The 13764-nt window shown below is 31.9% G+C and overlaps 1 protein-coding gene across 5 annotated transcripts in view; it reads left to right on the top strand.

Moving 5' to 3' along the window:
• Positions 1-13764, top strand: part of LOC117119409 (serine/threonine-protein phosphatase 2B catalytic subunit alpha isoform-like) — a 69819-nt gene that overhangs the window by 11285 nt on the left and 44770 nt on the right. For all 5 annotated transcript variants that reach the window (XM_033264221.1, XM_033264220.1, XM_033264219.1 and 2 more), the window contains exons 2-3: positions 7448-7654; positions 9097-9221. In XM_033264221.1, coding sequence (XP_033120112.1) covers positions 7448-7654; positions 9097-9221 — 332 coding nt within the window. The remainder of the gene's footprint in view (positions 1-7447; positions 7655-9096; positions 9222-13764) is intronic.

Raw genomic sequence — 13764 nt, 5'->3', positions numbered from 1 at the left:
AGTTTGGCTAAAATTGGATCAAAATGTAGGGCTAATTTTTTCTAAACATTTTATGGGCATTTAAATGCTCATACAAATCTTGTTTCTATGCATTTAAAATTGCGCTTATTTTTACTACAGTAACAGTAAGTAGCTGTATTTCAATAATAAATGTACATGTTACGAATGATCCGCACATAAGACGAACAGGATTTATAAATGAAAAATGAGTATGTGTTACGCGTAAAGACAACCTTCTGTTTTTCGAGTTATTTGCTATTTTCATTATCGTTTCGAAAATATATACGGTATCTTAATATTGATTTGTGTTTTGATATTTTCTGCTAACTTTTAAGTTACTCTGTGTTTATGTTCATACATTTAGAGTGTTGATAATAATTAGTCAGCTAGAAAATAATGTCAAAGATAAGTAAAATGCGAGGTATTAAGTAAGGAATGAAAAAAATGAAGGAAATACTATCTAGGTTCAAATGCTCTGATTAAAATATTTTTGCCTCAAAAAAAAAAAAAAAAACAAGAAAGAAAACAACTGAAAACTGATAACTGAAAACTGATAGTTTTTTCCTTCAAATAAACAACCCACCCGCATTGCCCTATCTGTAATGCAGAGTATAGTAGTTAATCAATAATCTCCACTCATTTGAAAGAATATTGATTTGTGTGAATTGGGTTATCATCAGAACAATGTAATTAAACACCTACAAATTGGGTTCTGTGGTTGCAATGATGATGTTTTAAATGCTAATCATCTAGTTTACACAATAGTTCATGGTCAAATACTTTCATAGCATTGGTATTTAGTAATGCCGTTTTTTGTATCCTTGAATAGATGATTCCTTAGAATTGTTTATTTCATAGACCAACGTAAAAAAAAAATTATTAGAAGAGAATTTAGACAACATTTTTTATATACTGTTATTTCATTTTTTCCCCGAAACTTACCTAATTTGCATAATAATGCATGGACAAAGACTAATAATATTATAATACTGTATTAGGCCTATTTACAGTAATTAATTTTCAAATCATATTTTTATACAGTTTTTTGGTAAACCTTTTAAAATTCTCTTTGTCATGGCACGCACCTCCGCACCCTTTGCAAGACTATAATCATTCGCACGCCAAAGTGTGCGCCAGTGCGGGAACGAAAATCGTGCAAGTGTTAGAGTGGTATTAGTGTTTGACCTTGAAAATTATAATTAAATATATTTCAAAGTATATTACAGATTAATTTTTATCATCAGCCAATAAATTAGCAAAAGTAATAATAATATTGTGTTCTACTGAATGTATTATTTAAGAAATTTGTTTCTGCATGCCAATTGGATGTCATAATTTTGATAACAGTAGTTTTACCCATTAAAAGTTTTATGTATGAAGATGATGATAATGATATTTTATTGTTCTTTTCATGCCCACCCAGCTTAATGTATTACAGTAATGGGGTACATTAATTGTGTTATAATTTCTCCATTTCAGTAATTTTATTATTTTGACTTGCTTGCAGCTTCATTTCAGTAATTTTATTATTCCGACTAACAGCTTTGTAGAGCCTGCAGAAAACTGAGGGTGGATGATAGACATTTTAAGGGTGGGTGAAAGGCCATGAGATTAGCTTTACACTGGGTGAAAAACTTCAAATGGGTGGGTGGCCCGCCCACCACAACTACTTCCTTGGACTAGGTATAGAACTTTTTTTTATGCTTCATTATCTTTAGAATGTATAGCAATTAATAATTTATTTAGTGGAACCTGATCCAATTGCATTTAACAATTTAAGGAGCAGAAATCAATATAGACAAAATTTCCCTGGTGAATTCACCAGATTAAACTGAATTGACTGATGTATGCAAGGTTTTTTTTTATTAGTTTTTTAATGTAAATATCAATTTAACTCTTGATGAGAATTGTAATGAAATTTTCCATATTAATGATTAGAATTTCCTCATTTATTAAGATTTTTGCTTCAAATAATCATCAGGGTCAGGGTGTGATTGGGTGGATCGCAATCAAAGATTTACACCAGATGTGCCCGAACCACTCTTCTTCAACTGATCTTTTATCAGCTTGTATTGGGCTCGCAATGCCTTCACTTTTGTTTGAATTTGGGCCGACATTCTCTGCTCATGTCCGAGACTGGCTAATCTGTCAGCAAGCACGCCAAAAATTCCCGTTTTGTTGTTTGTTTTTTATTTTTAGATTTGCGCGACAAGTCTCGAGAACAGGTTCACTTATTTCTAGGTGGAAGGACACTTTTTATAAAGTGCCTTTCAGTTGTGTTCAGAAACAGACAGGAAGTTACCTTAACACTTACTTCTTAACGAGTGATGTGAACTGGTATCTACCATAGCGTGCGCCAGATCAGTATTTACGTCAGTGACACACGCAGTGTACACCGCTAAAGATAAAACAATCATTGCATTAGTGATTTTTTTTATCATGTCAAGATTGACCAATCAAATAAAACAGAAAAAACAGGTGAACTCGCCTTTAAAGTTGAATCCAAATGGCATTGAAAAATTGTTTGACTTAGATAAAATTTGACTTGCACTGTACAGATTGTTAATTAATGGAAAACAACAATTTGGCATGTAATGTAAGGTCGACTTAGAAATTATCCGAGTTCGGCAAGGTGGACTTGCGCAAGTTTGACTGTATCATGCACATACAGTACATACGCTAATGTTACGTTAATTGCGCCGTCTGAACATCTTGATAGTTATAACTTAGATTAACCTGCCTGACATTAGTTGCGTCTGTAGTTATCTTTAGGATTTAAACACACAGTTAGCCTTAACCACCAACAAGAGAATAATCATGTTCACCTTCTATTTTAACTCATGACCTTCAGAAAAGGAAACCCAATGATTCACCACATTCTATGTTTACAGTATTACTGTAGATTAACCCGTCATTTTTATTTAAGTACTTTAATCAATATTATTTACTGCATTTATTATAGTTTTAATTGTAAAATTCAATGTAAATGTACAAATTACATAGGCAAATGTGCAAAAATATGAAACAATATCACAAATTGAATATGGTGACCTTAATTACTGACATTGGCATTTAAAATGCAGTACTATATCGTAATTTACCTTACTAGGAATTAAATAATATATAAATTTATACTAGGAATATTAAGAATGAATTGAATTAGACACCTTTTAAATGTGATATTAATAATCCAAGCAAAGCTAATATCTATTAAGATACCGCAGAGAATTGTGTTCACGCTAATAATATTATTAATATGAAACTAAGACTGCCTCTTTGTGCTGTTTGTATCAGTACACTTTGTAACTGTAAAGTTTATCAAAGGCAATTTGTGCACATAAATTTGCTCTCTTCTTTAAAATTTTATTGATCTGAATGATCTGTAATTCGATACGGATTTACCAGTTGTGACCTGGTGCTTTTTGCTAGGATTGCGCTGGTTGAGCTGTTGAACAGCGTGCATTGCTAATGTATGTTACTGCGTTTACGCTTCAAGTACCTCTAGGCTTCAGTGAACACATAACAGTTTAGCTACAGTGCACTGAATTTAAAATCTAGGTCTGCCATCAAGGAGTGTCATCAGTTCATGATAAAATCAAGCTATTGCCAGCTATAGAAGGATATAATTAGTGGTTGTTCAAAATTATTAACATTTCACAAGTGTACAAATAATACGCGGGGGGGTGGACACGTTTGTACACTTTGATATAATATGAAAGTGTTGATTCAAAATAACATGTACAGTAATATTTAAAATAATATATATTTATGATCAATTATAATGTAACCATGGATATTATGAATGTTTTTATGCAACCAAAAATAGTACTTAAGTTGACTACACAAAAAATGGAGGATAGTTTTGCAAAATCAACATTTTTTATGTACACTTTTGGGGAAGGGATAAGGTACCGAAGAAGAGTACTGTTTGTACAATGGGCAAATGTTGATAAGTGTGAACGACCCCTTATTAAAATAAATTTCAAAAATAATGCTAAAGAAATTATATTATAATTATAATATAATTGATTAAAAAGATCTTAAAAAATTATAGCACCATTAAACAGTTAGTAAAATAATTATAATAAATGTCAGTGAAGGACTTTCAGTTGATGCCATAGATGGTACAATAGTGAATAGGCCTACGCAGGATGCATGATAAAGATAATGGTGATTAATTAGAAATCCCATTAAACTATTGGGTGTGAATAAACTGTTAAATGATTTAGCTGATTACTGGCAGTACTCTAAACAGATAAACTGTTAACTGACGTAGCTGATTACTGACAGTACTGTAAACAGATAAATTAGTTTGTTTCATCACCCAGTAGCAGTTGCTGTAGTATGGTGAACATGTTTTTGTATTCAAACAGTTGCAACAGTAGGAGTTAATCTGTCATTTTGCTAATGGTACTTATCTACAAAACCAGAGTGCTGAGTGCAATTTGTAGGCCTATTCAGTGTTCTTTTGTAGCCGTTTTAGCCGTCAATTCTGGTAAAAAATAACAGCCTACCGGTAAAAGTTACACGCAAATAGGCCTAGGTAGTCTAGGCTGGCCTTCTTTCAATACGTAAACATCATTCGAATCTATGCCTAGGCTATTACTCAATTTGTTGTTGTTTTTTTCCAATTAAACCCCACTCAAAAGGGTAACATGTCTAATTGCGCACATAGCTGAATTTTTGTGGACAAATTTACCAGTAGAAATTATTCAATTGGGAGAACACTGATATTGATAATTTTCTTTCTTTCATAATTAAAATATTTCATGCTGTATAAGACTTATAATGTAAATTTAACTAAATTTTGTATACATGATGCCAAATTTGTTACAGTAGCTAGGCTTGAAGTACTATACAGTTTGCCTACTGTCTGCAAGCCCTAGTTAGTAGTTGGTTGTATAAGTGACAAAAGAAGGAAAAAACCAATGACATCTCTGCAGTACACCTTTAAATTGGTGCAGATGGGATATCTGTGAAATTACAGATTTTTGTTTAATTAATTACACTTCAAATTTGTGTTAATTGAGTTTGATCCAGAAAAAATATGGTCATACTGTAGTTCTGAATGTAATGTTAAACCTTGGTTAAAGGCTAAGGTAGCAACATAAGAAAAAAAACCCCTAATAATTATAAAATCATTTCAATTTTTTTGTCGAGCTATGATATATTTTTTACAAAATATTAATGAGTAATGTATTTATAGCATTAATGAGTTGTGTCTAATGTCCTTCATTTTAATAAATGTCAGAATAATTATTAAATGTCATATTTTTGTAATTCAAAAAAATCCAGATCTGGTTTGTGATGTAGTTATTTTTAAATCTAAAATTGAGAATGATTGATTAGGCAATCTATTCGTGGTAGCGATGGCCTTACACAATAGGGTGCTTCAGTTAACCTTGTTTGAAGTATTGCTACGGTGAATCAAATTATTTATTGATGCACAGTTCTAAGCAGGTTATTGACTACATTAACAAAAGAGTACCATCAAACATAAGATCTTTGTTTATTGTATACCGCACAACAGGCATTGTATACATTCATTTTGTCTATGTCTTAGAGGGAGGGGCTTAGCCTACACTCAAATCTCCAACCATCAGGGGCGGATCCAGATGTCCCAAAAGGGAGGGCCAGGGCCGGACCGCCCCCCCCTCCCAAAAAATCCACCCCTGACCATGGTGGAGAAAGTGGCATAGGCTACCGCCATGACATAAATTATTAAAGCAATAGATTCCATTTTGCCTACAAATATATTTAAAAAAAGGTTAATATTATTTTTAATTTTCGTAAAAGATTTAGGTCTGTTTTACCTTTAATGGTGTGTTCTGAAATTGTCACAAAAAGGTTCAGGTTTTTTTAAAATTTTGATTATGAAATTCTATTCAAAATTTAGGTCAATAATTTTTAGGGATTAAATATTTAGCTTTAATAATATACCTTCTCAATATGTTTGTAGAAAAGGAAACCAGCTTTTGAACGGTTTCTAATTTTATTCATTTTGGTTGTCAATATGATGCATATTGACTTATAATAACATAGACTAATTTTGCCTCATTTAAAAAAGATCTAGAAAAAGACAAAACTATAAATCGGATTTCTAATATTAAAATCGTTATCAATTTGGGTCATATAGTAAATATATTTTTTTTAAATGATATGTACAATACTTACTGTACTACATTAAACACATAAAAAAAAGAGCAGATTGAAAGAGGGATTCAATTTCTAAAAATAATTTTTATCTAAATTTGCTTCTTGTCAATTACTGCATGGTAGTTAGCTTATGCTGCATTAAAGACTGTTATCTAATGACTTTTGGAAGAGGATTTTAAATTAATCAAGATTTAGTTCTTTTGTCAATTATAGTTTAAATTGCATTTTTATAAAGAATTCTAAGTGTATGGTAAAAGTCTTTTCAAAGGATTCCTAACGAATGCTCATCAAAATTTACATCTTTTCTGTTTAACAGTTTGGCATATTATCTGAAATTGCTTAGTGTTAAACTTTTCTGTCATTGTAAAAAGTTCAAGGTTTCTATCTGAAAATTTTTCTGAAATTAAATAATAAGTCTGTTCAAGTATGGTTTAGTAATTGTGTATTTGTAGATTGTAAATCGCCTCTCATATGGTTAAATTTTTTTTTTTTTTAAAGCGTTCTATTTATGATTAACATCAGATCAGATCAAATGATGAATCCCTCTATGTCAGTCGAAGTTTTGGCTGTGGTTTCCGTAAAAATCTGATATTGTTGAATCTGAGAAATACTGTAATTGCATAAGTATTGGCTGGCTTGGATAGCCTTTGCTGTTTGGTCTTATAGATATTTTTCATAACGTCTCATGAATATTATTTCACTACATCTTTGACTGTTGTTTTTCGATTCTAAACGGAAGATTGTAATCAATAACAGTTTTGTTAAAGAATTCTTGCAATTATTATTATTATTTTTATTCTTTTAATTATATTTTTGATTATTTAAGTTGCTTCATAAACAAGTGATAAGATAAGTGGTCATGGACAATTTAAAGTTCATTGATTTTATTGTAAATAAAGGTAGTCTCGTATTCATTTAGAACGTAGGGGAATGAGCTGTTAGCCCATCGTACTAAGCCTAAGAAATTGTGTGATAGGGTGTCCAGTTCTTCTCCACACCACTCCTTTCCTCCCTATTAGTAAACCAGGTACCCATTTATACTTCTGAGTGGAGAGAGACAAGCATAGATAAAGTGTCTTGTCCAAAAACACAAGTGAAATGCACAGCGTAGATTTGAACCCCCGACCTCTAGTCTGAGCGACTGAAACAAAACCATTGGGCCGATCGCTCCCACTATTGTATTATATTAAAATAATTCTGTCACATTTTATTCACTAAACAAAAGTTATAAAATACTAGAAATTATTTTCTGAGATTTTTTTTTAAATTATTTCTTTTGTTTGTATTTCAGGTGTTCCCTATCCACCCACAAAGAAACTTGGTGTAGAGGATATATACGATGTAGATCACAATACTAAACCAAACCATGCGAAGTTAAAAGCACATTTCTTACAAGAAGGACGACTTACAGAAGATGTAGCAATAAGGATTATTAATGAAGGTGCTGCAATTCTAAGAAAGGAGAAAACAATGATAGATATAGATGCACCAGTAACAGGTATATATTAATATTTTTTAAATAATAATCTATTAATGTATCTGCAGTATTTGACTTCATTGTACAATGTTAAGTCATGCGTAATAATAATTTCTTTTGTGTCAAAGTGATTATCTGAACAGACATTGTTAGGGTGTGTGCTTGTTTCAGACATGATCAAACAAATTATCTTTGTTTCCATGTCTGTTGAAAGTTGGACAGATGCTTATAAAACTCTGATCAAACGTTGTTTGGTGAAGCCCTATACAGACTATTAGATTTTATTTGGCAGAAGCATGTGACATACCTAAATATGGTCATGATGTAATCATAGGCACATCGTGACTATATAATGGGCATGAACAAGTTGGTTTGTCAAAGAAAATTTGATTATCTGAACAGAGCTTTTAAGACAAGAGCCAGGCATTCACTCACAGTTGATGCCAAGCTAATCAGATGTTTGCTCCAAGTGCATCAGGTGTGGACATATTGTATGCTGCTAGTTTTTTTTCAGGTGTGAAAAAATGGGGCAGCCTGCCACCGAAAGCTGTAATGACGACAGATCAATGCCCTCTAGAGTGGCAACATCCAACCTCATTTTATGTTTTTTATGTGCCACACATACCACTAGAAGATACATAAAAAAAAAAGCCAAATTTTAAGAACTGTTAAATTAATAATTGTAAATGTGCACATAAATTAAAACTTTAACTGTGCTGTGTAAGGCCTACAGTATTTCAATTCATTGTGTAGTCTTTCGTAACCTAGGTCCCCAACAGTATGTCCCGTCTAGAATTTTCCTCACAACCGAGGCAAGACTTTTATTTGTTATATATGTAGAGCATAAACAGGGCTATGAAAGGGGTTATGGTAACTTACAAAAACTGCCATAAAATCTGTTTGGTGTTTTATTGGCAGTCGTTTGCCCAATGAAATAACTTCCTAACACAAACTACCTCATAAGATATTTTGCGAAGAGACACTCCATGACAAAATTTAGGGGGATCTAAAAAAAGAAAATTGCAGATTTTTCCAAGAGCTCTGCTAGCTATGTTTTTGTTCTGCAGCTGTAATGCCAGCATCTTTAATTTAAATTTTGAAGGCGTAGGTTGTCTGAAAGAGTACATTGTAGTGGCAGTCTCAGTTAACACCTCCAGTAATAACATGAGTATATATTCATAGATCTGGCAGTAAACACAATGTGCAGATGTAATTTAATACTGTACATGTGTATTTATGCATTGGATAGACACAGTAAAAGGTCAATACATCAATATTTAAATTAGATTTAATTAAATATGTTTTGTGTTTACAAGTTTCTCAATTCCTGTTTATATTTGTTATACCCTAACTTCATGTTTTGACTTTTATACTAAAAAATGTATATTTTTTTTCCCCTTAAATTGATTTTCTGAACAGAGTAGCCTATTATATTTTATAGATGTTATGCATTTATTTTTCAGTGTGTGGAGATATTCATGGGCAATTTTACGATCTTATGAAGTTATTTGAAGTTGGGGGCGACCCAGCTGTTACGCGGTACCTGTTCCTCGGTGATTACGTAGATAGAGGTTATTTTAGTATAGAGGTAAGCTGAGTGCAATATATGATTTAAAGTTTAATATTTTTTTTTTTTTTTCTCTCTTGAAATGATATCTTATAGCAATGTTAAATGACTAAAGTGACTTAAATACACTCGGGTATTCTTTCCTGCTGACTCTGGAACTTAGTTCCCTGGGAGCGTCTCCTATCAGTGTTAAAGTTGCGTGGGCCTTTTGTATCAAGAGATATGTGGGCCGCTGCGCCGTCTCCTTGTCTTGTGACAAGTTGCATGCGATAGATTGTTTTCAATGACAATCCACTTACACCTCCATCAGCAATCAGCAGACAGCATCGCATCGTCAAGCACTCACACAAGCGCAGATTGATTTGGCTGATCGTCGGCCTGGAAACAAAAGAAAAACACTAATTCAAATTTATCGCGATAATGGAGGCATCTGAAACTTTAGAAATATTTCTATGTAGTTTGATATATAATACAAGATTGATATTTTTACATTCTAATGAATTACAAGTCTATTGAATAATGATATAGTTATAATATATATGGCTCTCCAGAATGTCGGTGTACAATTAATACGGTTAATGTTAGAAACATGTTATAGTAGAAATTTTAATGAAATATGTAAACTTGTAAAATTGTTGCAACTGTAATACACACAATTTCCTGAATACTTTCCTGATGATGACATAATTAATGTCAAAATATTGAATATGTGTGTGTAAATGCACACACTTTCCTGATATTTTCCTGAGGATGACATAATTAATGTTGAAATATTAAATCTGAACACAATGGTGTGCATTTCAATACTTGGGAGTACTGTATGCATTATACTATCTAATACTGTACTTAGTTTAATAATTATTTCCCCCCCCATAGGACCACACAGAAATTAAGCCTCCAAGCTTTACTTCTTAACATTGAAATTCCTAATATTATGTATTCTCATAACTTTCATTTTCTTCATCCGTTTCGAAATAATTACATGCCCAATGAGTTTCAAAATAAATTGAAATTATATTTTTTTCTTAAATGATTTTAATTTACTAATTAAGAAATAAAAATTATGCATTAAATAAATATTTAATTATATTAATATTTAAATGCTTGAGGTACACCATGCAGCCTCGTATTGGGTGTACCGCGAGTATTTAATTGTTGCTCTACCGTAAAAAAATGCTGTATACAGCATTTTTTTTAGTTATTTTTAATATTTACGTGTGTTGTTCATTCATCATCACTTCTTCAGGCTTGTTTTCCCACTGTTACCGTACATTGTTTTTGTCCTACATCTTGTTATAAAAAAAGAATTAAGCTTTTCTTATCTATTAAGCCTTAAGACACAGCAGCTCCGACGATGATGAATTGCATACTGTACTAACATACCATTAGCACGGACTTGTAGAAGGACATCTCTAAAAAAAAAATGTCCGCGTTATAATAAAGGTTATTACTATAGCAGAGGTGTTGAGACTTATCATTAGGTCTACATCTTTTCTCTTGAATGTTTGTTTTTAAAAATTTAAAGCAAAATATGTCTTCATTGTTTTGAACTTTTCTTTCTTTTGGTCACTTTTACAATCAACCCCTTAATTCTACTAAATTGCAAAATGAATATATTTGGAGATTTCTGATTAATTTGATTCCAAATGTGTTATGCTTTTGTACCGTGAACTTGAAATTTGTGTGTCCTGTCGTTGAAGCTGTGGATACTTAAATAAAAAACTGCATTCTTGATATAAATTTATGGTCAGGAGTTACGATCCCACTTTATACGTCCTGTGATTTGGTATGCATAATTTTCTGGCTCTCAATCGAGAAACGAGTGTAAGTGGTGGTTTATTTGGGGGGTGTGTGAAGAGGTCCAAGGTGAAGCCCTAGTGTGATTTAGTAGTCAGAGTGTCTTAACAGCCAGAGCAAATGAGTAACAGCAAATTCTGATCTTATTGTATTTAATACGTTTTAAAACATACAGTATGGAGTAAACGGCTGTCCCGAGGCAAAACAACGTAACTAACGTATTTGTCGATTTTGAGATGATGATAATTTGGGTATTAAACACATCTGAATTACCTGTGAAAATTTCAGGTCTCAACAATGAGTCGTTTTGGAAATAGCACCACCTATCTTTAAGCACAAATCTTAAAATCTAGTGATCTTCCGTGGAAAACGATGTAACTGCAAGATTAGATAGATACGTTGTTTTGCCTCGGAATGGTATTAGAAAAAAATTGTTTTGAGCTGATGGAGTTTGGCAAGGCAAAATCAACTGGTTAATGGTGTTTTCTTATCAATAATCTTAAAAGCGACGTATGAACAAACTAGATGCCCAAACAGGATAAATTCCAAAAAATATGTCGCACTTGCAACAATACCGAGCCCAATATGTTTCCGAGGCAGAACAACGTATCTGTGATTATCGCTAATAACTTTGCAATAAACAAACGGTTGTAATAAAAATTTCACATATAATCAAAATGATACAATCCTGAACAATTTCAAAAGGGTACGAAAATTTATTGCCAAGATACAAACATGCAAACTTTTAACTCTATTTTTCTCCAAAAGTGGAAATTCCAAGTTGCATTATTTTGCCACGGAATGGCCGTGGTGGTGGTTGCCTTTATTAAGGTATTACAGGCCTAGTGTTCTGTATATTTGCCATTTTTCCATACAACAAGCATAATATGGTAATTATGCTACCAAATATTATATTTGAGGTGGTTATTGTAATCCTAAAATAATATTTGACATACAGTAAGTACTGTGCCTTGAGGGTTCTACTGTGACACACAGAATGCATGCAAGTTACCATGTGAAATCTCATTATCAATTTCTTTCAATTGCGATTGATTCTGCATAATTATTGCCAACATGTGGATAATGGATTTTTCGAAAATTTAAAATGTGAATTACTATGTTATGCGTGGTAGTGTGATTTCCTTGGCCGTGATTCCAGTGGCATTAGAGATTACGATATTCGCTCATGCATATTAATTAGGCTTTCTTCTGACTTTTTTTTTTATACTTTGTGAACTTTTTTTTTTTTTTAAATCATCAGAGGAAAGTGGGGGAAAAAAAATAAAAATTTTTGTTTTTCATGAAGCAAAAGTTCTGCCAAAATCATTCAGAGGAGAATATAAAAATACAATTTTATTGATGAATATAAACAGTGTACATTAGTAATGGGATAGTTAAATGCTTTAAATTGATATTTAAGGAAGAAATATACATCTAATTTTTTGGAGATTTCCTTTCTTTTTGTGGTTGCACAATGCGGGTATGCTAATTGGCCAAAAATAAAGTTTTATTTTTATTTAGAATCATTATAGGCGAGCGGTGGGTTTGCTTAAATAAGGTATAAAAAAGTCTTGACTAACTTGTTATAGTTTGTCTCTTTGCTGTTTTAAATTTTTATTCCTGATGATGCTTGAATAATAGTGAAACCTTGATGTAATTACCATCCATTTTTTGGAGTGGTCTTTATTCTATAATACTCTCTGATCTTTAAATATTTTCTCAATATTTATGCACTTCTGCAGTATTAAAGTATCATGATAACATCTGCGAACCTCCTTTTATGATTTGAAAATATATTATAATCGATATTGTGCTTTTTCAGAGTTATGAAAATAGTTGCACTGTAGTTTTTGGTTAAGGTTTATGACTTCATAATTTCAAGGTAATTGGTTGAATTCTGAAAAAAAAGTAACAAATTTTCCTCGAATCAAGCAATAAAAGCTCTGACCAATCTCTAACTATACCTTAGGCAAAATATTGTTTAAACTTGTTTTGTTAATTAGAATTTTGGCTTGTTAACATACTTTTTACCATAAATAATAAGTAATTTAAGATAACTTTGTTTTCACCCACCATCATCTTGATATCTCACGATATTTCTTTCCGGTTGTCCTTGATACACTGTATTTCGCTGAACAGTGGAAAAGTCACTCTATAAAGGTTTGCAAAATAACAAATATTACAATTAAACAACTTGCCGTTGATACCCATTGATGTGTCTATTAAAATCGAAATTAATGTATCTTCATTAAAAAAAAATAGACTTTATTACACTAAACAATGTTACAAGCATTTTGTGGTAATCACAGAGTATTTGTTGATGTGTTCAGTACATTTTGTTAACCTCATCGTCATTATCGTTGTGCTAAAGTGATTCCAAATAAAAGGTCTGTTTTGCTTGCATAATCTAGTACTAATTGGTTGCGACCCAAATTTCTGTCATTAAAACTTTTTTTGAGGTTCACTTGACTTTCTCTGATGAAGAACACATCTTCAAACATTTCCACAGGTGGCACGTGCTTTTCATCAATAAAGATGCTTCAAAATGCATAATTCTTTTAATATAATGTGCTATTTTTGTCATTTTTTAATTCTCTATATTTTTACCAAGTAAATATTAAGAGTTGCAATTTTTATTAAGGCTAGAAATTACTTTTTTTGGTTCCAACCAACCATAGTGTGTCTAAGGTGAGTGTGGACCCAAAATGCATCTGCACTCCGAATTTTTAACAGCAATGCCTGGGGTTGCCTCATAATGAGTGTACAG

The sequence above is a fragment of the Anneissia japonica genome, unplaced genomic scaffold, assembly GCF_011630105.1.
Source record: "Anneissia japonica isolate Jap-2015-1 unplaced genomic scaffold, ASM1163010v1 scaffold3293_len478364_cov160, whole genome shotgun sequence".
NCBI lineage: Eukaryota > Metazoa > Echinodermata > Crinoidea > Comatulida > Comatulidae > Anneissia > Anneissia japonica.
This window is presented reverse-complemented; position numbering and strand designations above follow the sequence as displayed.